At 36.1% G+C, this 20577-nt stretch overlaps 2 protein-coding genes across 4 annotated transcripts in view; one reads left to right on the top strand and one right to left on the bottom strand.

The window, feature by feature from the left end:
• Nucleotides 1-2985, top strand: part of coro2aa (coronin 2Aa) — a 50924-nt gene extending 47939 nt beyond the window's left edge. For both annotated transcript variants that reach the window (XM_059341753.1, XM_059341761.1), the window contains exon 12: nt 2002-2985. In XM_059341753.1, coding sequence (XP_059197736.1) covers nt 2002-2142 — 141 coding nt within the window. In that variant the 3' untranslated portion in view covers nt 2143-2985. The remainder of the gene's footprint in view (nt 1-2001) is intronic.
• A 10091-nt stretch (nt 2986-13076) lies between these two features.
• anp32b (acidic (leucine-rich) nuclear phosphoprotein 32 family, member B) lies at nt 13077-20347 on the bottom strand. 2 transcript variants are annotated; one of them, XM_059341740.1, is made up of 7 exons: nt 20046-20347; nt 16946-17095; nt 16719-16841; nt 15444-15636; nt 15016-15140; nt 14848-14914; nt 13077-13759 (listed from the first exon to the last, which is right to left on the bottom strand). In XM_059341740.1, exons 1-7 carry the CDS (start codon nt 20097-20099, stop codon nt 13680-13682), a joined length of 792 nt encoding a protein of 263 aa, XP_059197723.1. In that variant the 5' UTR covers nt 20100-20347; the 3' UTR covers nt 13077-13679. The 2 variants fall into 2 exon arrangements, with proteins under 2 accessions (XP_059197723.1, XP_059197714.1); XM_059341731.1 differs by having other exon boundaries at nt 13077-13762; nt 20046-20345.
• Nucleotides 20348-20577: the final 230 nt, after the last annotated feature.

The following is a 20577-nucleotide window of genomic DNA, read 5'->3' as shown; positions in this document are numbered from 1 at the left end:
TTTGGACATCCGCTGAAGTTACCAATAATTCTTCGCCCGATAAAGGGTTAAGGGTTTTTAAAGGTTTAAAAATCATGTTGGTGCTGTTTATACAGTTAAATATACTGCATGATAGAATAAATCTTTGTGCTTTCCATGAATGAGAAATGTGGCCTAAACTTCAGTAGCCTAATGCACTGAGCCTGAAAACTATATTCAGGGACAAAGATAATGTTTTATTTCTAACCACAAACCACAAAATTAGAATATAACCATATAAATGCAGTTCTTCTTCATCATATTTTCGTTAAAATGATCAGGAATGACCCTGTCAGCCGTAAATAAAATGTTAATTTATTAGTTCTTCCTCCCCAAACATGCAGAGGACGCTATTTTTGTGAGCCCTTTCAGGCTGCGTACTTCGGCTCCTCCAATCAGGTTTGGTCAGTCTCAATGTGGCGTGACACACAGCATGGGGTAAAAAAAAAATGTCCAATACATACCAGCTGCTGCTCAGAAAGCTTAGGGCTCCTGATGTTTTATATTTTTGTTATTGACAATAAATCCCATGAAAAAAGACCAAAACCAAAACCAACATTAAAGTAATCCTGCCTAAGTATTGTCTCAGTATCCAGAGACTTGTATGTTTTATTGCTCTGTGTCCATTGGCAATAGGAACCCATACACTGTGTGTTCATTACAATAAACACAGGCTCTGCAGTTTATTTTTGGTTTACACCTGTTTGAGGGATGTTTGCTGAATCCTACAGTGTCCAGCAGTTTAAGGGAATCACCATTTTTTTAAATTTGAAAACTGTATATTTTTCAATGGGAATCAATGGCTTGGTGCCGCCACAGACAGGGTGGGGCAGTTGGGAGGTATTGGGAGATGTACAAACAAAATATAGAATATTATCAGCCTTATCCTTAAAAACTGTAATGATTAAAGGTGCCCTGAATTAAATATCCCCATCAACTTCCTTGTTGCCAGAGAAAACTGAAATTGTGATTTAATTCTTTAAAAAAGCAAGGAAAAAAAGCAGTTAAACTGTAATGGATTGATGGTTGTTATGGATATATATAAATAAATAATTAACAAATATTTAGCTAAAAAGTATTGGATAAATGGTGATAAAAGTAAACTAAAAGTAATGGATAAATGGTAAAAAATAATAATAATAATAATAATAATAATAATAAATAGTTTAAATTATTAGGTGTAATCAATGGTATAAAAATAAGCTAAAGGCAATGGATAAATGTTGGAAAAGATAGCTTTGGTCAGATTATATGGGCAGCTAAAGTTAGAATGCTTGAAAGCTAGAATGGTTAGCAAATAATAATGAAAAAATGATACAATAACAATTGGTTAAATGGTTGAAATTATTAGCTAAAAATTATTATTAATGGTTGAAATAATTAGCTAAAAATTATAATTAATGGTTTAAATTATTAGCTAAAAGTGATAATATATGGTTGAAATAATTAGCTAAAAATGATAATAAATGGTTTGAATAATTAGCTAGAAATTATAATAAATGGTTTAAATAATTAGCAAAAAGTTATTATTAATGGTTGAAATAATTAACTAAAAATGATAATAAATGGTTGAAATAATTAGTTAAAAGTCATAATATATGGGTGGAATAATTAGCTAAATATTAGTGGATAAATGCTTGAAACGTCTTACTTTAGCCACTAATAGTATATAAATGCAGACTTAACAAAACCAAACTAATCATTAATAGTTCAGGTATATGAAAAACCACTGGTACAACATTATCTACTTTTATTTAATAACTGTTCAATAATCTTCCATTTTAAATACATTTTACACATTTTGAACATGACTGGGGACGTTGATGGACTGTAGGGGTTCATCTAAAAAAGAAAGTTGGGAACCACTGACCTGGATGAACGTATCCACATCATCTGAATTACGTCAGATTGACAGTTTTTAGTGAGTAAACTGAACAGAAACGACATGTCTTCCAATATATTGTGCCTGTGTTTTGTCGACAGCTGCGTCTGAAGTTTCACAAGCAGCAGGAGGAGATCCGGCGGTTGAGGGAGCTCCTGAACCAGAGGGACGTGCGCGTCACACAGCTGGAGCTGGAGATTAAGAACCTCAAAAACACCCAGTCTCACCCGAGCTCACTTTAAGACTTGCCCGACCCTCGTGGGTCACCTTCACCCCCTCGTGGAACACATGCATTACTGTAAAAACTTACTAACCGCTTCTTCAAACCACCACACCTCTTCTTAGGGTCTCACCTCGTATACTCACTGCACAGGGGTGAATTCAACCTCAACTTTGTGTTTTCTTTGTCTGTCATTTCCACACAAGGTGCACATATTCTTTGTTTCATGTAAATACACTCAAACACTGAGTATCACCCAGCTGTCACATGATTTAGAACTCTTTGCACCTGTTGACTTTCACCCCTTTTCTTTTTTACGCTTCACAGCTATGCAAGTTAATTGTAATTTTTAACTTTTTTATGCTCTTTGTAGCTGAGGGGTAAAAAAGGATGTCTGTGCCTGTCTTGACTGAATGATGTGGCTGTCTGCGTGTTGTTTGAAAGTTGTTGCAGGGCCGGAGCAGACATCCTGTGTGATTGTATGATAATGCTGAATTTATTTTCTATGCTTGGTGATTTTTTTTTTTGTTCAATATTTAAACTACTGTAAGTGGAGATAGCTGTGGTATTTTAATGTGCGTGTGCTTGAATGAGAGCGAGCTAAATGAATGACGATATCATGATCCCAGCGGTGTTCTTGCGTTCCATAGAGCTGCATTGGTTTTAATTTAATTTTTTTTATTTTTGAATGACTGGAAAATTGGTGAAAAATGAATCTGTCTCACAGCAGCTATTGTGTAAGCCAATTATGTAACTGATGCCATGTAGCAGTTCTTAATTTTTGTATTTATTTTAAAATGCAGTCAAATCAAATCAAGTACTTGAATCTGGATTGTAATTTTGCAAAATACAGCACACACAAAAAGCCTGCTTTAATTTTTCCTGATGTGGAGTCACTGTGAAACGATTCAAAGCCATTGTAGAGCCAAAGTCCTGCAAAACTTCTGGCTTAGTTTGTGTTCCACTGAATGTATTTTCTCTAATAGAGGGGCTTTCATTGTTCTCTGTCAAAACCTGAAACATGACACTGGGGTTTTCTGTTCATATTCTAAGCAGAAATAGTATCCACTACTGCAGTGGATAGTAAAATCTAAGCACCTAAAAGAGTGATAGAACGAGTAAAGGTAATAGACGTGATAATACTTATATTGTGAGGTGATGAAAATGTGTCCAATTTTAGATACTTTTTACCTTTTAGACCATAGGTAGCTATTCCTTTAATATCACAGCTGTATTATATTGAATTTCCTAATCTGTCAATTATTCAATTTTCTGGATTAGACAAAGACTGACATCTGGCTGATTTTATTAATATACCGTTTCCGTAAATGAAATGTATCATGATATAGAACCTTGATTTAACAATCTAAAGTTGGATAAAATCATTAGGTTTTGTTTATATTATAATAATATAATAATTTTTGGCCTATTGGCTGTGGAATAGACAATCTCCACTCGAAGGGTCTTACTTGCTTGTTCTGTAGCTTTAAACTGTTTAAATTAGTAGATTAATATTGTAAGTAAGTGGACCTTATCAAGGCTCAACACTTACTTTAAAAATGGCACCCATATTTTTTTAGCTTTGGAAACCAAAAACTGATGCCTGGTTGTACTTTTAAGTCACCTTACATGCTGAATAATTAAAATATCATGCCGTCAGCTAAATCATTGAAATGTGACATAAAAGAATAAGTTTTATTCCAGCAATCGAATACAAATCTTTGTAGTTTGTGTTTCATCTGATACCACCTTGGTTTACAAAAAAACAGACTGTAACAGCAATATTAAATATATATCAGAAATGCTGCATATATGCAAAAAAATATTTAATTATCTACTTTTGGGGTGCATATTTAGCAGTTTACTTGGCAACTTAGCAACTGTTGCTGCTGTTACGGTAGAGCCCTGCTGGTTTTTGTTAACTGCTGTTTAACAAGGTCAAGGTCTAGAATGACTAAATTTTAAGCCAACAATAATGATAAATTCTACGACAGATAAGCAGATGGCTGTTTTATCTCTAGAGGATGAAGAGAGATTCCCAGTATGATGTTTCAGTCCTGAAACAAACCTTCTGTGCTAAACGATAAAGTCTGGATGAGGCTTGTGGAACATGAAGCTCAACGCGAGACCGGACTTCATCTCTTAAAATGAGAAATTTACCTACATGTGGCAGGGAAATCATAAATGTTTTTAAACGCTGAGCTGTGATGATATGTTTATGCAACCACAAAGACAAATAAATTTACTGTAAAATGCCAACAAACTTACATTGAGCAGTTAGTATGGTTCCCCCTAATGACATATATAAATGTTGGGGGTTTTTTTTCTAAAGGAACTTCTGAATGGTTCACAGTTTTTGCCACAGTGCTGTCGGAGCAGTTTCTCACATTTGTTGCTTTTAGAATTTAAACATTTTCATGTCTTTATGTTGAGAGGAATAATTATTTGATTGGCATGTAAATGTGTACAGGTGTATCTCAATAAATTAGAATATCATAGAAAGTTTATTTATGTCAGTAATTCAATTCAAAAAGTGGAAATAACACATTATATAGATCCATTACACACAGAATGAAACATTTCATGTTAATCTTAATTTATTGAATATTATATTTGTTGTGGCATAATTTAATGAAGACCTAAAATTCTCCCAAAAATTGTAATATTACAAAAGACCAATTTTAAAAAGTATGTTTAATATGGAAATGTTGGCCTCTGAAAAGTATGTCCATCTGTATGACTCAATACTTGGTTTGGGCTATTTGACTTGAACTACTGGAAATGGACTTTTCCATGATATTCTAATGTATTGAGATGCACCTGTAGATGTAACAGAAGATAGACAACAGAAATAATACAGTTTTTTTGATCCGAAGAGAACCACTCACAAGTTATCATGCATGTCTGTTTTTAAGTTGTCACATAGGCACAAGCACCATAATGATATTCTAGATTTGGCTTTCTAGATTTCACACATGGAAACTGCCACACCACCCTGCACACATACAGACACACTGGCCTCAATACAATTGCAAACCTTTTGACCTCTGACAGGACAGTTCTAGCACAGCTTCATCTCTGGCTGACTTTTGTCCAGGAGCAGCGACGCCCCGGCCAGTGTAAACTCTAAACCACGGCTGCCGTTGGTGGATGAGTCTCAACACATTCCCACAGTCCACTGCTGTTAACAGTTGGCCAGTGGACGTGCTCAAGGACTGGTTTGGCTGTTTGACGACTTCAACAGTTGAAGATGACAGGTTTTTATTCCCTGAGCCATTCCAACCAGCTTAACAATGTCCATGTTTTATCCAAAACACTGTTTTATGTATTTGTTTGTTTTTATAATATTTCTGCCTCTCAAAAGTCTGCCTGGGAATGCAAATGAAAAAGAATTGTTTGAATTGTCTGCCAGAGTTAAAGAACAGTCTTCAGTTTGGGAATTCAATGTTTGGTGCAGTTTATACCACAAATAAATACTGCATATCTCTAGCTAAATAACAAAGCAGCTGCCATTTTTTTAGCCTGTTTTCTACAGCACTGTTTTCTTTTTTCCCCGGAGTGACAGTGCTGAACAGAATTTGTTTTCTCTCTCTTTACCCGTGTGACAACATACTACAGAACCTCAAAATGTTCCACAATAAATATATAAGACATTATAAAATAAATAAAAATATAAATACATTGTGCAATTAAAATAAACTTACTGAAATTAGTAAAACTTAACTCATTATTGTGAAACAATATTTTCTCATTTGTTTATTAAATCTATTTTTTATTTACATTTTATTTCAAAATACCCCCCCCCCCCCCCCCCACCTATGCCCCTTAACGTGTGTGTGTGTGTGTGGATTAAAATCACAAAGTGACAGCAGCCAGAGGTGGACAGACTGGGATTTCTGGCCTCAAACAGAAAGCATTTTTGGCAAAACCATAATACCTATCATTGATCCGACTTCACTTTGAGCGTCCTGATTTCTTCCTGAACGTCTACATATGTGTTTTTTTTTTAAGAAAAATGAAAAAATAGCTTTGTTAGAGCGATCTAAAAAAACTGTTACATCTCCCTTTTTCAGAAATATTCCTGCATTTTTAATATGGGAGCCAATGAGGCTGTTGGTGCGTGTTGGTGGCGCATCTGTGCGTCCTACGCCCAAACTATAACTCTGACAGCTTTACCAGAGGATTGTGAGTGAGAAGACAAATTTTCCTACGTTTCTATGAATAAATTATTTCCGTAGAGTGGAATTTGCGCAGTTTTCAAATGTATTTTTTGACAATTTTTTCTCTCCCTCTACACTCTGGCGATGATGTCACACACTGTGACGCGAACGTTCCATACAATACACACCCATTATAATCTCCAAAAATGATCATGGTCATTGAACAGGGATTGATAAACTATATGACCTATCGAAATGTGGATTAATACACTGATACACAAGACTTGTGTCTATTGTTAAAGTTTAAATGGAGTCTCTAGATGAAATTATGCTGTAGAAGTAGATATTTAAAAATCTCCAATTATTGTTCTTTTTCGCTCATTTTCTTTGGCCGTCACATTCACTTCAATGCAAAACTTGGGCAGTCTTTCGCAATTTATGTCACGAAAAATTTGTATTCCATAGAGAAAAGTAATAGCACACCGATCCCAATCAAATCGCACATTTTGATATATAATTTGTATAAGGACTAGTGGCGGGACGAAATTGCCTCTGGAAGAGGAAGAATAAAAAATCCACAGTATAACAATAGTGCTTGAGGATTGCCCCGTGGCCCTAATAACCGCTACCTAATTTAGCCAGTTAGCTCCTGTAAGCTAAAGCAGCACCAATACTAACATAATTAACTAACTGGCTACAACTGGGGTTTTGAAAGTGCACAGAAAAAAATGCAAACATCTCACTACTTCATTAAACTACAGAATGGGTCACAAAACTTGCTTACTTTGGCTAACGTGATATTTTTGATGTGCAACTAGTTGTCATTACTAACCTGAAACACTTGCAAGGGGGTTGCAAGTTTGTTGCAGTAGCAGTTTAAATGGAGTCTCTAGATGAAATTATGCTGTAGAAGTAGATATTTAAAAATCTCCAATTATTGTTCTTTTTCGCTCATTTTCTTTGGCCGTCACATTCACTTCAATGCAAAACTTGGGCAGTCTTTCGCAATTTATGTCACGAAAAATTTGTATTCCATAGAGAAAAGTAATAGCACACCGATCCCAATCAAATCGCACATTTTGATATATAATTTGTATAAGGACTAGTGGCGGGACGAAATTGCCTCTGGAAGAGGAAGAATAAAAAATCCACAGTATAACAATAGTGCTTGAGGATTGCCCCGTGGCCCTAATAACCGCTACCTAATTTAGCCAGTTAGCTCCTGTTAGCTAAAGCAGCACCAATACTAACATAATTAACTAACTGGCTACAACTGGGGTTTTGAAAGTGCACAGAAAAAAATGCAAACATCTCACTACTTCATTAAACTACAGAATGGGTCACAAAACTTGCTTACTTTGGCTATCGTGATATTTTTGATGTGCAACTAGTTGTCATTACTAACCTGAAACACTTGCAAGGGGGTTGCAAGTTTGTTGCAGCAGCAGAGTAATGCATTTAATGCAAGCTATTGCAAGTGAAAGTGTTTAAATGGACTACAGATCCTTCACATATAACACAGACATTCATGTCACATTTGGGGGCCGTGCTAAACGTTTCTGTGGGCTGCCACTGGCACACGAGTCGCACTTTGAGCAACTATGATGCAGGTTTCTACTGTAAAAAAACACAGTATACACTCACTAAGCTTCTTTTAAGTTTAATATACAGTCTATGCTTTAAGCTTAACAAGTCTGCTCATGCTACCTAGCTCACTAGCCCGGCTTGTGAAATTATTACTTAGCATGTGTTAGCATTGTTAGCTAACCAACTAGCTCCTGTTGGCACAATGTCTGTCGTGCCTTTTCTTTACTGAGGTACATACTTATAATCAAAAAACTAGTAACTTGTAACTCAGAATAAATTAATTATTATCATATAGCTAGCTGCTGCTGCTATCATGGCTTTGATTTAGAATAATAAACCAAGTTTGTAACTCAAATCAATCAAAATGACTTTAATCATCCCAGAGGGGAAATTCAGTTAGTCTGGTAGAATCTCTTGAAGAATGAGACAGCTGATGGCTGTAGGAGCGAAGGATCTTTTGAATCTCTCCGTCCTGCAACGGAGAGAGAGGAGCCGTCCACTGCTGTTTTTTTGGTCCATAAAGGTTTTGTGTAGCGGATGATCCAGGTATTTCAAGATGGCCTCGAACATGTTGACAGGTCATCTCTCCATCACCTCCTCCAGTGTGTCCAACCTGGCTCCAACCACAGAACCAGCTCTTTTGACCAGTCTGTCCAACCGCCTTGCATCTACACTACCACCACAGACTGATAAAACATCTGCAGCATCTTACTACACATGTCCAGAGATCTGAGGTTCAATAAGAAAAAGAGGCGGCTCTGCCCCTTTTTGTAGAGAGCGTCAGTGTTTAGGGACCAGTCCAACTTATTATCCAGGTATACACCTAGATACTTATAACTGGCACCACCTCCATGTCCACCCCACAGGTATTCACTGGCTGAAGGGGGGCTTGAGTCTCCACCTAGCTAGTAAGCCAGCCTGATTAAAGGTAGCATGTGCAGCCTTGTTAAGCTAAATTAATAAAATAAAATTACTTACTTACTTAAAAATAGTTGCTGATGTATGTTCTGTCTATCTAAGCTCCAATGTTTTTTTTCACAGTCTATTGTAGCTTAAGAGTAATATTGGCTACGTCTGGTATTCCCATTAAAGACTCTACACCCACACAGGTGTTTCCACTTGCAGGCTGACAATCAAACGGTCTATACACTCCCATTGAGAAGGTTTTTAATCCGGCAGCAAGTGGAAACACCTGTGTGGGTGAACCTTTAAAGCACTTTGTTATTGTAATTACATGCTGTTGATTCATGTTGTGGGGAATACATGAGCCATTCTGTCCATTAAAAGGGCATTTCAGCAATTTTACACAACAGGATCAAACTAAAGTACTTAAACGAGTAGCGGCGTTCCTGGGGCCGGTTTCACAAAGATACTTGAGACTGCTCCGCTGTGTACTTTAAGGCCAGTTTTAATTTTGCTCTTAGTAAAAGTCTCATTTAAAATGACATTTTTTTTATTTTTAGACTTAAACAGTAGGTATCAAGATAACTCTGTTTCCATGGAGTTTTTTTCAGTTTTGAGTATGTATATATATATATATATATATATATGTATATGTGTGTATATATATATGTATATATATATATGTATATATATATATATATACATATACATATATATATATATACATATATATATATACATATATATATACACACATATATATATATACATATATATATACACACATATACATATATATATATATATATATATATATATTGTTCTTGTAGCCTAATTGAAGTTACTGTTAGCTCGAAAGGAGTTTGAGGGTTTGACACAGTTATGCAGTCAGCCATGCTTTTTAGTTGAAGAAAAAAACATGGCTGACGGAAGTCTTAATTTTCCCACAACTGACGAACTTGTCAGCGTTGTTTGCAACAGATTAATTTTTTCAGATCAATTTTTAATTTTGACATTAGGTTTAAGCCCCAGTCAGAGTGTCCTTGTGAAAACAGAGCCCTGTCAAACCAAACAAAGTCAGGCTGTAGAGACAAAACATTTGATTTTATACCATCAAAGCAAGACTGTTTTATTGGATATAATTTCAACTGTAATTTGTAAAAGAGAACCTGGTATTAATACTTCTCAGCTTGTGATAAAAGTTGAATAACGTCCCCTGTCTCTTGGTTGCATTATGGGAAATGTAGAATACATAATTTTAGAGCTTGACACATACTAGGGACAAAAAGTCAGGTTAACTTGACTATTCTGTTTGTGAGTTCACCAGCTTAATTTGAGTACTAAATAGCTGACGTGCTCCTTTTTAAGTGACGAATGAATTTGATTCAATGTTTGAAGTGAAAATGGTGAAATTACATTATTTCTAAACTACACAAAACAATGACTTCACTGCCAGCTAGATCAACAAACATCCCTCTCATATCTTTTTTGATACTTGTGGTGTACCACCTTGTGTCACTCAGTCTTGCTTGTGCAAATAGAGCATAATTTCAGTTCTTCTTGTTATACATTAGTATGAATTATTAACAATAAGCAGTGTGGAGTGGGAAAGGGAAAGCTGTTCTTTACACATTTTTTTCTTTCTGTTTTCTTATGAATGAATCATCCCAATATTGTGGTACAGTGATGATTGCTTTGCTGTACTCAAAACTGTAATAGATGGACCATCGTTCTCTGTTATGAATGTGCCCAATACCAATTCCTCTGAAAAGCATCGCACAGAAAATGAGAACAATATCAGTCCATTCCAGAGACCTCTCGGTATTAAAGCATGCACACTCTGACAGTTTCTTACATTATACTGGAGCAATAATGTAGCTGCAGAGCTGACTGTAGCATTCACTGTTTGAACATGTCTGATTTAATAAACCATTTCATTAAAGGGTTGTTGCTGGGTTCATATGAGCCTCACTGTGCCTGGTTGAGATGCATTTAAATTGACTGAAACATGTTCGGAAAAAAACAAATATTTCATCCGGTTTATTTTAAAATTATTTTTAAAAATATGAATCACATTAAATGCAATTAAATATTTTGGGAAATGTATCACTTATCCATTCTCTAATAAAGCAGAATAATATGGACACCCATTGTTGCCATTATTATGAAGAAATCATAAAAATCATTACCATCATAAAATCATTATAAATGACACTTTCTTGAGATGAAGACGTAATATCTTAAAATAATAACTAACTATTGCAAAATAAGGACTTAGTAAAGTGCAGTAAAGTTAAAGTTACATTTTCTCTAAACTAGAACTCTGAACTCAAAACTCTAAAAGATCAAACCTCAACCAAGGCCAGTGGTGCACTGATTTTCACCTCGTTCATCCGACTTCGGTGTGTTTTATGAGCTTTAAATTGCAATGTGTAAACAACATGGACGCTACAAAGAAGATGAGTTGTATTTTTTTGTTGTTCCTCAGAGTGCTTTAACAACATTTTGATAGCTTTATTGCCAACTGCATGAGTGGTTGTTCTAAACATTTCTCATTTCCACCTTGTGATTTGGATCCACTCCAAAATTTACTGGGATCTTTCTTGACCCATGTTACACCCTTCCACCAAGTTTCATGAAAATAGGTCTGGTAGTTTTTATGTAATCCTACTGACAAACTGACATAAACATAACCAAAAACATAACCATGGCAGAATATTGAGAATTGAGAAACTTCTCAAAATAATGACTTACCTATCTCAAAATTATGACTTATTATCTTATTAGTATAAGTCATTGTTTTAAGAATAAGTTTTCCCCTTATTTTTTCTTTTACTGGCAGAAATAATCATCCATAAAATTTTGTCTGATTTAAAACCATAAATTGAAGCCAAAACATTTCGCTCATTGGCTAAAACAGCTTACTACTGGAGCAGAGTTAACTATTTGTGTTACAAAACCATCAGTGTTGCTTGTTTTTCCAGTAGCTTCTTGAGTTAACTATTGACTATTTGAAGTTTCTGAGGTTGCAACATTGTGGACTGTCAACATTTTTTATCTGCACGATTGCCTGGCTTGTGTTTAAAATTCAAAAAGCTTTAAAAAAGAAAACTCTTTTAAAAGCAAATTAGTGTTTTTCAAAACCACAGTAATGCAGTTTAGTTCCTATTGTTGGGCTTAATGTTAAAAATAAAAGGTGTTACAGAACAATGCTCTCTATCTCGGGGTCACATTACTGTTTCTGTAGTTTGAACAGTGATTATATTTTGCTATAGAATGTATTATTCACAACAGACAAGCTGCTACAGCATTAACCTTGTTTGAAAAACTTTGTACTCACATACCCATTTGCATATGTCAAGTTATTGGAAACACATTTCATATTTTTTGCTATATACAACTTTTCCTTCTTTCTTCTTATTGTGAAAGCATCAACACTTTTGCCTCTTCAGCCCTATAAAATGTTATTGTGCAACTTTGGTGAATCTGAACTAACCCTTTAAAACACCAAAATCACACAGTAACACAAATACAAACTAAATCAATAATTACTGTTTTTTGTCAAAGGAGTCTGTTGGCTTTGAAGAGAGCAAAGACACAAACAAGGTCTGTCTGAAAGCAAGGTAAAGTGGTGAAAATATTTTAAATGCAGAATACACTTACATTGATTCTTCTATTATTCTAGAACCGGCACAGAAGTCAATCAAACCGAGGACGTGCTGACGGCCATCTAATGGGAGGTAAAACAGTCATGAAAAAATAATTAGACCACCCGTGTTTTCTTCAATCTCTTGTTATTTTAATGCCTGGTACAACTAAAGGTACATTTATTGGGGAAAATATAATAACAAAAATAGCTCATAAGAGTTTAAGAGCTGATATCTAGCCATTTCCATGTTTTTTTTTGATAACCAGAATCATTATCAAGAAAACCATGGAAAATGGCTAGATATCAGCTCTTAAATTAAACTCTTAGGAGCTATTTTTGTTATTATCTATAAAATGTACCTTTAGTTGTACCAGGCATTAAAATGAACGAGAAATTGAAGAAAACAAGGGTGGTCTAATAATTGTTCCATGACTGTAGATGGACTAAGGATGCGTACCTAATACAACCCCACTTTAAAAAAATCCTGACTACCCCTTTAAAACTAGACATAAAGCCTTTTCAATGGACTTTTCTCTGGTTCTAGTCTACAGTCACCATCAGTACAGAATAACAGTTTGGTTGGATGATGGCTGTCATTTCATCCCTTTGTTACCATTGTGACAACAGAAAATCAAAGCAGGAAGAGAGAAAAGCAGAAAATGTTAACATTTTATTTACAAAGTTGTTTTTTTTTGTCATACAGAAAGTAAAAATGTAGCTACAACCTTGATTTGAGCAACAGGCGGCCAAACTAAAAATCATGGCTCGCTGGTTGCACAGGTGCTATAGCAATAATTTTATTGGGAAAAAATAAGGAACAGAAAAAATAATAAAAGACAAAAAAAAATGAGAAATAATAAACCCAACAACAAAAAATAATTCATCCAACAAAATATTAAAAGCACAGACCCAAAACTAGATACCAGTCCCAAAGTCCTCACACGGGAATACATAAAGAGGGATCGACAGTGAAATTGTGGAATGCTGAGTGCTGGGCTGCCTGAGAACCTCGGGGCCGTGGGGTGGGTGAGGTGGAGGGTGTTGGGTGGCTCTCAGTTCCAATGGGGAGAGGGGGAGAAAAAAAAGGGGCGGCAGCTCCACTCGGCCCACCCATCCGGTACAGTCTTGCCCCGTAAAAAGAGCTCAGAGCTGGGGGGGTAGACGTGGATTACAAAGACGGTGCGAGTTGTAGGAGGGCGGACGTTCAGGTTTGTGGGGGAGGGAGGGTAACTCGGTAGGCTCTCGTTTTCAGTTTTGCTTTTAATCGTCGTCTTCATCGTCGTCGTCGTCGTCCTCATCCTCTGGGTCTCGCTTTCTCTTCTCGCCTTTGCCAGCTTCTGCTTCTGGGGGCAAAGAGGAAGTCTGTGTCATGTTGTGTCATCGGAAACTTCAATTTATGCAAAACAGAGACTCAAGTCTAAGCCTTTAATCACGCAGGAATCATATATAATATAATATGTAATCAATAGTCTTTACATGCTACATACAGTCATGGAAAAAAATATTAGACCATTGTTTTCTTCAATTTCTTGTTCATTTTAATGCCTGGTACAACTAAAGGTACATTTGTTTGGACAAATATAATGAGAACAACAAAAATAGCTAAAAAGAAAACAAAGGTGGTCGAATAATTTTCTCCATGAATGCATCTTATTCATAGGGTTCATAACATTTTTTTGTGTAAACTATTACAAAGAGCTTAAATCTCTCAGCATTATCTATCCTCTACTGGGATCTCAGATAGTGTGGGCAGTGTTTAAGATGAATGGTCACTATCATGTTTTGCTGTCGCTACATGATATAAAGTTACAAGATTAGGAGCTGAAAATAAACAGTGTCGGACATGCATCTTCAGTTTTTACACTGTGGCGCCCACAATATGAACATGCAGTCACCATTCTATACACACATTTATTTGGTTTAAATCTGCAACTTATGACAAAGACAATTTAAAATTTGAAGGATACTTTCAATAACAAAAATGCTTTATTTCCAAAACGGGACAAGAGCAGTTTAAGCTAGAGCTGCAGCTTACAATTATTTTAATTATTGAGAGAGAGATATATATATATATATATATATTATTATTTTGCCAATCCAAACATCAAATATATTCAATTTAATATGACATAAAAACAGGATTAAGTAAATCTACATATTTAAGAGGCTAAACAAATTATTTATTATTAAATTATAATATTAATTAATAATTAAGTACTACATGCTACTAAAGTAGAAGGCAGTATAAGCAATGTCCCGTGTTTGCAGTCATAAAAACAAACCAATTCTTGGCCTTGTGGAGAGTTTCTAGTTGTGATATGAAGGAAGTGTTTATAGTTTTCTTTGCTGGAATATTTTGATGCTCTGGGTTTTATTGCATTTTTATATGTAAAGGGGACGATGTTCAAACTATTAAAATAGTACATACCATCTTCATCATCATCATCATCGTCATCATCTTCATCCACTTCCCCATCCTGACCGAAGTCTTCCTCCTAGGTAAACAAAAAATGTAAGAGTCAAAACAGAACAAAGTCCATCTAGCAAAAAGATTTCCTGCCAAATAATCATTTTTTTAAATGTATGTATTAATTACCTCATCTTCTCCGCTGACCTCATCATCATCCTCTTCTCCTTCTACCTCCTCTTCATCTTCCTCCTCGTCCTCTTCCTCATCAAAGTCCTCCTCTTCTCCGTCCTCGTCTTCCTCCTCCTCTCCCTCTGAAAAAACAAAAAGCAACAACGTTCAGTCAACCACACACACACACACATACATACAAAGTGGAATCATGCAGCAATCACAGCCCAACAGTTATAAACTACATGTTCAAAGTGAGGGACACAGTTAATGAAATTGTCTTGCGATGAAAGTCAAAACAAAGCCACATTGAACTGTATTCTCATATCATTTATCAGTATATTCATCTCATATTGATATATTTTCAGCTATTAAGGACTATACAGATATCATTACAGCAGAGAAAGCCAGAGCCATGTGTGAGATATTTTGGAAGAAGGTCTTACCTTCATCTTCGTCGTCATCAACGCCGTCTCCGTCCACCTCTCCGTCAGAGTCGGAGGCTTCCCTGTCCTCCATGTCATAACCATCCAGGTAGGTGAGCTGTGGCAGCAGCTTGAACACGCTCTCTCTGTAGTCGTTCAGGTTTGTCACTTCACAGTTGAACAGGTCCAAACTCTTCAGGTTATCCAGCTTTTTCTGTCGATCAGAGGAAGTACTGGGATGAGAAACTGCTGCATGTCATGTCTTCAGTTAAGATGTGGGTGATGTGTGCTCTCAAAAATGTGTAAACTATTTATAAAGAGGCTCTATCATAAGCAGAACTACTTTGTAGCAATGCTATATTTAGATGTTTCCATCAATGTGACTAACCATCTTGATTAGTCAGGTTTTAATTCCCTAGATTAGCAAAAAAAATTTTTAGTCACAATTTCTTGCACCCCTTACTAGAATAATCATGTATGCAGTTTACTCAAAACATCCCTTAAAAACTTTTGTTCTAATATGAGATGCCATATAAGAATACTAGGTAACGCTTTTATATTAAGGTCCTTGTAATAACCATTAATTAACAAGTAATAAGTCCCTTGCAAGTCCTTACAAGATGCTTATTAACATTATTGTGTGTTTATAAGCTTATATAAGTGTTAATAATGGCATTACAAACACCCATGACCCACCCATTATGTCTTTGCCATGCCTTTATATAATCTTATTTTGTTTGCTTATTGATATTAAAATATACTTTATTGCTCATCTATTATAAGTTAACTATAAGTTAACTATGCTTTTTGCAACTACCGGATCTAAAGCGAGAACAATGCCTTATTATTTGTAATTAATGGTTATTAAGGACCTTATTATAAAGCGTTACCAAATACCATTTTAAATGTATATAATAAGGTATTAAATTAATGTGCAATTGATACAGAGAATCTTTCCTTTTTAGGGCCAGTTCCAGTAAATGATGGGCAGTTACAACAGATATAGCTAATTTGTATGTAATAGATATTACACATGTATGTTATTTAATTAACTGTAATCACATTTAAATGTATGCAGTTGGTTGCAACAAGAGTATGTATAAATATTTAAAATGCTTTGCCTAGTTATAATGAATTTGGCATAAACATGAGATAAGATAAGATAACACGGAATGTCAGCCTCAGACTGAGAGTACACTTTCTGTACGCATCCAGATGGGTGTGTGTGTGTGTGTGTGTGTGTGTGTGTGTGTGTGTGTGGTGAGAGCTGCTTCCAACATGTCTGAAAACACATACCAATGGTTCCAATGTGCTGATGTCTTTCAATTTGTTGCCACTCAGGTTTAGATGTGTGAGGTTGGGTAGTTTCTCTGCTAAAACATCAAGGCCGCCGCTGATTCTGTTGTCACTCAACTCCAGCTGAAGGATAGCAAAGGGAAATATTATTCAAGGTGACACTTTGTCACAATTCAGCTTTCACATGGAAATACACATGTGGGGAACCATCTTTTTTATTTTCTTACCTTTTTGAGTTTTCCTAGTTTGGGCAGGTTGGAGACTGAAATTAAGCCAACATTTATCAAACTGAGGAACTCCAGGTTGACAAACTCAGCTGTGAGGCCTTCGATTTTTCCTTCCACTGATCGACAATTGTCAAGGACAAGTTCTCGTACCTGAAATATAGAAGTAGTATATATCACATTAAAAAAATATTCATTGGCTTATCTTTCGTGAAACTATACTTGCTGTTGATCCACAATTGCAATTTATTATACTAATGTATGATATTCAATATAGAAAATATTTAAAAACTTAATTTCTGTATTTTTTGTAAACAAAATCATAGAGAAAACAAACTAGCAAACCATATCCATAAGGTTTTTAATAGGTGGGTGTTGTTGTTTATCATAATGGCCCTTAACTTTGTGTAAAGTGATTAAAATGTTTTTTGTAGTGAGTGAAATATATTAGAAAACTAAACTTATTTATGATATTCAATATAGACAATATTTAAAAACTCAATTTTTTGTAAACAAAACCATAGAGAAAACAAACTAGAAAACAACATATCCATAAGCTTTTTAATAGGTGGGTGTTGTTGTTTATCATAATGGCCCTTAACTTTGTGTAAAGTGATTAAAATGTTTTTTGTAGTGAGTGAAATATATTAGAAAACTAATCTTATTTATGATATTCAATATAGACAATATTTAAAAACTCAATTTTTGTTAACAAAACCATAGAGAAAACAAACTAGCAAACAACATATCCATAAGGTTTTTAATAGGTGGGTGTTGTTGTTTATCATAATGGCCCTTAACTTTGTGTAAAGTGATTAAAATGTTTTTGTAGTGAGTGAAATATATTAGAAAACTAAACTTATTTATGATATTCAATATAGACAATATTTCAAAACTCAATTTTTGTATTTTTTGTAAACAAAACCATAGAGAAAAGAAACTAGCAAACAACATATCCATAAGGTTTTGAATAGGTGGGTGTTGTTGTTTATCATAATGGCCCTTAACTTTGTGTAAAGTGATTAAAATGTTTTTGTAGTTAGTGAAAAATATTAGAAAAACACGTCTGAAGGCGGAGTTAGTTAGCCAACACTGGTTGCGCAATTCAGTGTTGGACAAAAAACGTTGCAAAAAAAGTTGTTGTCAACCGTCAAAAGATCACGATTTCTCAAGTAAAACACCGAAACGGATACTGTGATTCCGTCTAAAAACACTTGTGTGCTTCACTTATCCGCGCGCCACGGATAATATATTGATTTCATTGAAAGGAGGAAGAGGAAAGCTCCCCATGGCCTGCTGATGTAGTCACTAATGACAAATGCAATGATTTTTAGTGAGCTAGCTCGCTACAGGCTAGCCATTGCCCCTTTTAAACGGTGCCGTGCAGTAGAGGAGCAGCTCCAGAGCTCTGTCTGTCTGCCCGCCGCCATTAGACAACCCAACAGCAACGGAAAGGATTGCGAATACACCCTTAGTAAAGATTTTCTCTTTTTCCGTTAAACCAGCTTTCATTTTGGGAGGTGGAATATTCCTTGTCGTCGAGCGAACGACCGTTATTGCCAGTTTGTTACAGGGCACGACGTCGTTTTCAGGTCGAAGTGGCGAAGGAAATATATTGAGAGCGGAAATTTAGTAAAAACAAAGATGGAGACGGTTCCTTTCTCCCAGAGCTTCAAAGACGACAGAATGACAACATGGCGATTCCTCAGATACAGTATGCACTTCTCTGGACACTTCAACGGCAATAAAGTGCTGCTTAGAAATAGTAATCGACGCTACTTACACATTACTATGCATTTTTTCGACGTTAAATCAGTTTTATGTCGTGCACGACTCGAGGGGAAACGCCGAGCGTCGAGTTTTTGCCTGCCCACGCACCAAGCGCGCTGCACCGGATCTCCGTGTCATTCCAGCAGGCTGGCTCGGTTCATGGAGCCGCTGGCCGACAAATAGACCCGTTTAGTCGCAAACAGCGTCAAGTTTAGCTCGAATAAGCATTTTTAGCTCGAAAGAATGGTTATGTTTTGACGTTTTAAGTTTACAACTGGACATATTTAGTTGTCTTTGGTCGGTGTGTAGCGATGGGGGTAATGTGGCGGGAACAAACACACTAAGTTAGGTGGCTGCTGCCTGAATGAACCATCCGATCACCACACTTCATTAGACAAGTATGCAATATTTAGACGTGTAGGTTGGATATGAAAGGGAAGCGGAGCTGCTATACAAGTGTGTAAGCTATTTTTGGTAATAAACTGCTGCACACTCCCTTTAAAAACTTGCCAATCGCAACAGCTTAAACGTGGCTTTTAGACAATTAACGACAACGGGCATTGTTGGATATTCGCAACAGTTTGTGTAAATAATAATAATCTGGTTATAGTAACAGTGGCTTCACGTTAAGTGGTCCAGGTATGGATGACTCGTGAATCAAGTGACTGTTTTTTTGTTGTCGCTGCTGAATCTGGCCATTTGATATTAACGCACGCTACAGAAAATTTCAAGACATTACTCGTGATCGGCGATGGCGCGTTTACATGTAAAGAAAACTGGATTTAAAAGAAACAAAAGAAAAGAAGCACGGACGCCTTGGAGTTGTAAAGAGCATTTGTGATGTGAAAAAAGCGCCCCATTTTAGCAGTTATGCTAGCAGCAAACATGGCTTCCAAGGTCTGTATAAAATATACCGTTATGTGAATGCCAAACGCGGCGCAGGAAGCAAATCTCCTGATATATCAGCGTAAAAAGAAGTTTACTAATTGTGGTACAACGGGGGAGTCGAGCTGAAATCGTGTGTGCACCACTGACCAAGGAGGCTGCGAAACGGTTAAAGCACTGCAATAATGCCAGCAAGCCGTTTCAAAGTAACGATTGAATATAGCTTTTCTCCTCTCGTTGCCCCTATACGCCCAATCCAGAACAGTATAACGGATTAAGCTTGTTGTGCGAGTGTTTTCCGCCCTATTATAAACGAGAAACATAATCTAAAGCCCATGTGGTCACCATTACGTTAGCCGCACAGGTCACTCGCAAAGCAAAAAAGTAGCAAGCTGGCTAACAAGGCTAGCCAGAAAACTAAGGGTTGGTTTTAAAAAGCACGACTCACATCAGACGGTGTCCTGTTTCTTAGCTCCAAGTGGATCCTCTTTTTCATGTCCATCGTGCCCTATGAAAGTAAAACTTTTCTCTCTTGGGTTTTGGTGGTATCTTCAGTCCACAGGCAGAGATGCCCTAATGGAGGGAGAATATAGGACTGTATAATGAACTGAGCCAAACGCTAAGTTAGTCGGAGAGAGGAGAAACCATGGAGGGAAACGGGACTGAAACAAAATATATGCTCAACAGCGCCATCTGCGTCCAGAAACGCCCATCGCCTCCATAAAGGCATTGCAGTCACAAAACATGACGCTGCCCCGAAACAGTGCTGTGGTGCAATTTATTTCTGCAAGGAAAGTACTGTACTATGTTTAGTGAAGAGAAAAGCCCTTTGTCTGTAAAGTCAAATGTATTAAAAATAAGAAACGCAGAAAACATATGTACAGCTCTCGCACAAAACATTCAACCAATTAGACGTCGATAAAGTAGGTCATATGGTCAACTTTGTTTATCTGCCTAACTTTAACGTTTTACAGCTTGAA

The sequence above is a fragment of the Centropristis striata genome, chromosome 1 (assembly GCF_030273125.1).
Source record: "Centropristis striata isolate RG_2023a ecotype Rhode Island chromosome 1, C.striata_1.0, whole genome shotgun sequence".
Taxonomy (NCBI): Eukaryota; Metazoa; Chordata; class Actinopteri; order Perciformes; family Serranidae; genus Centropristis; species Centropristis striata.
Note: the sequence above shows the minus strand (reverse complement) of the source record. Positions and strands in the feature narration are given on the sequence as shown.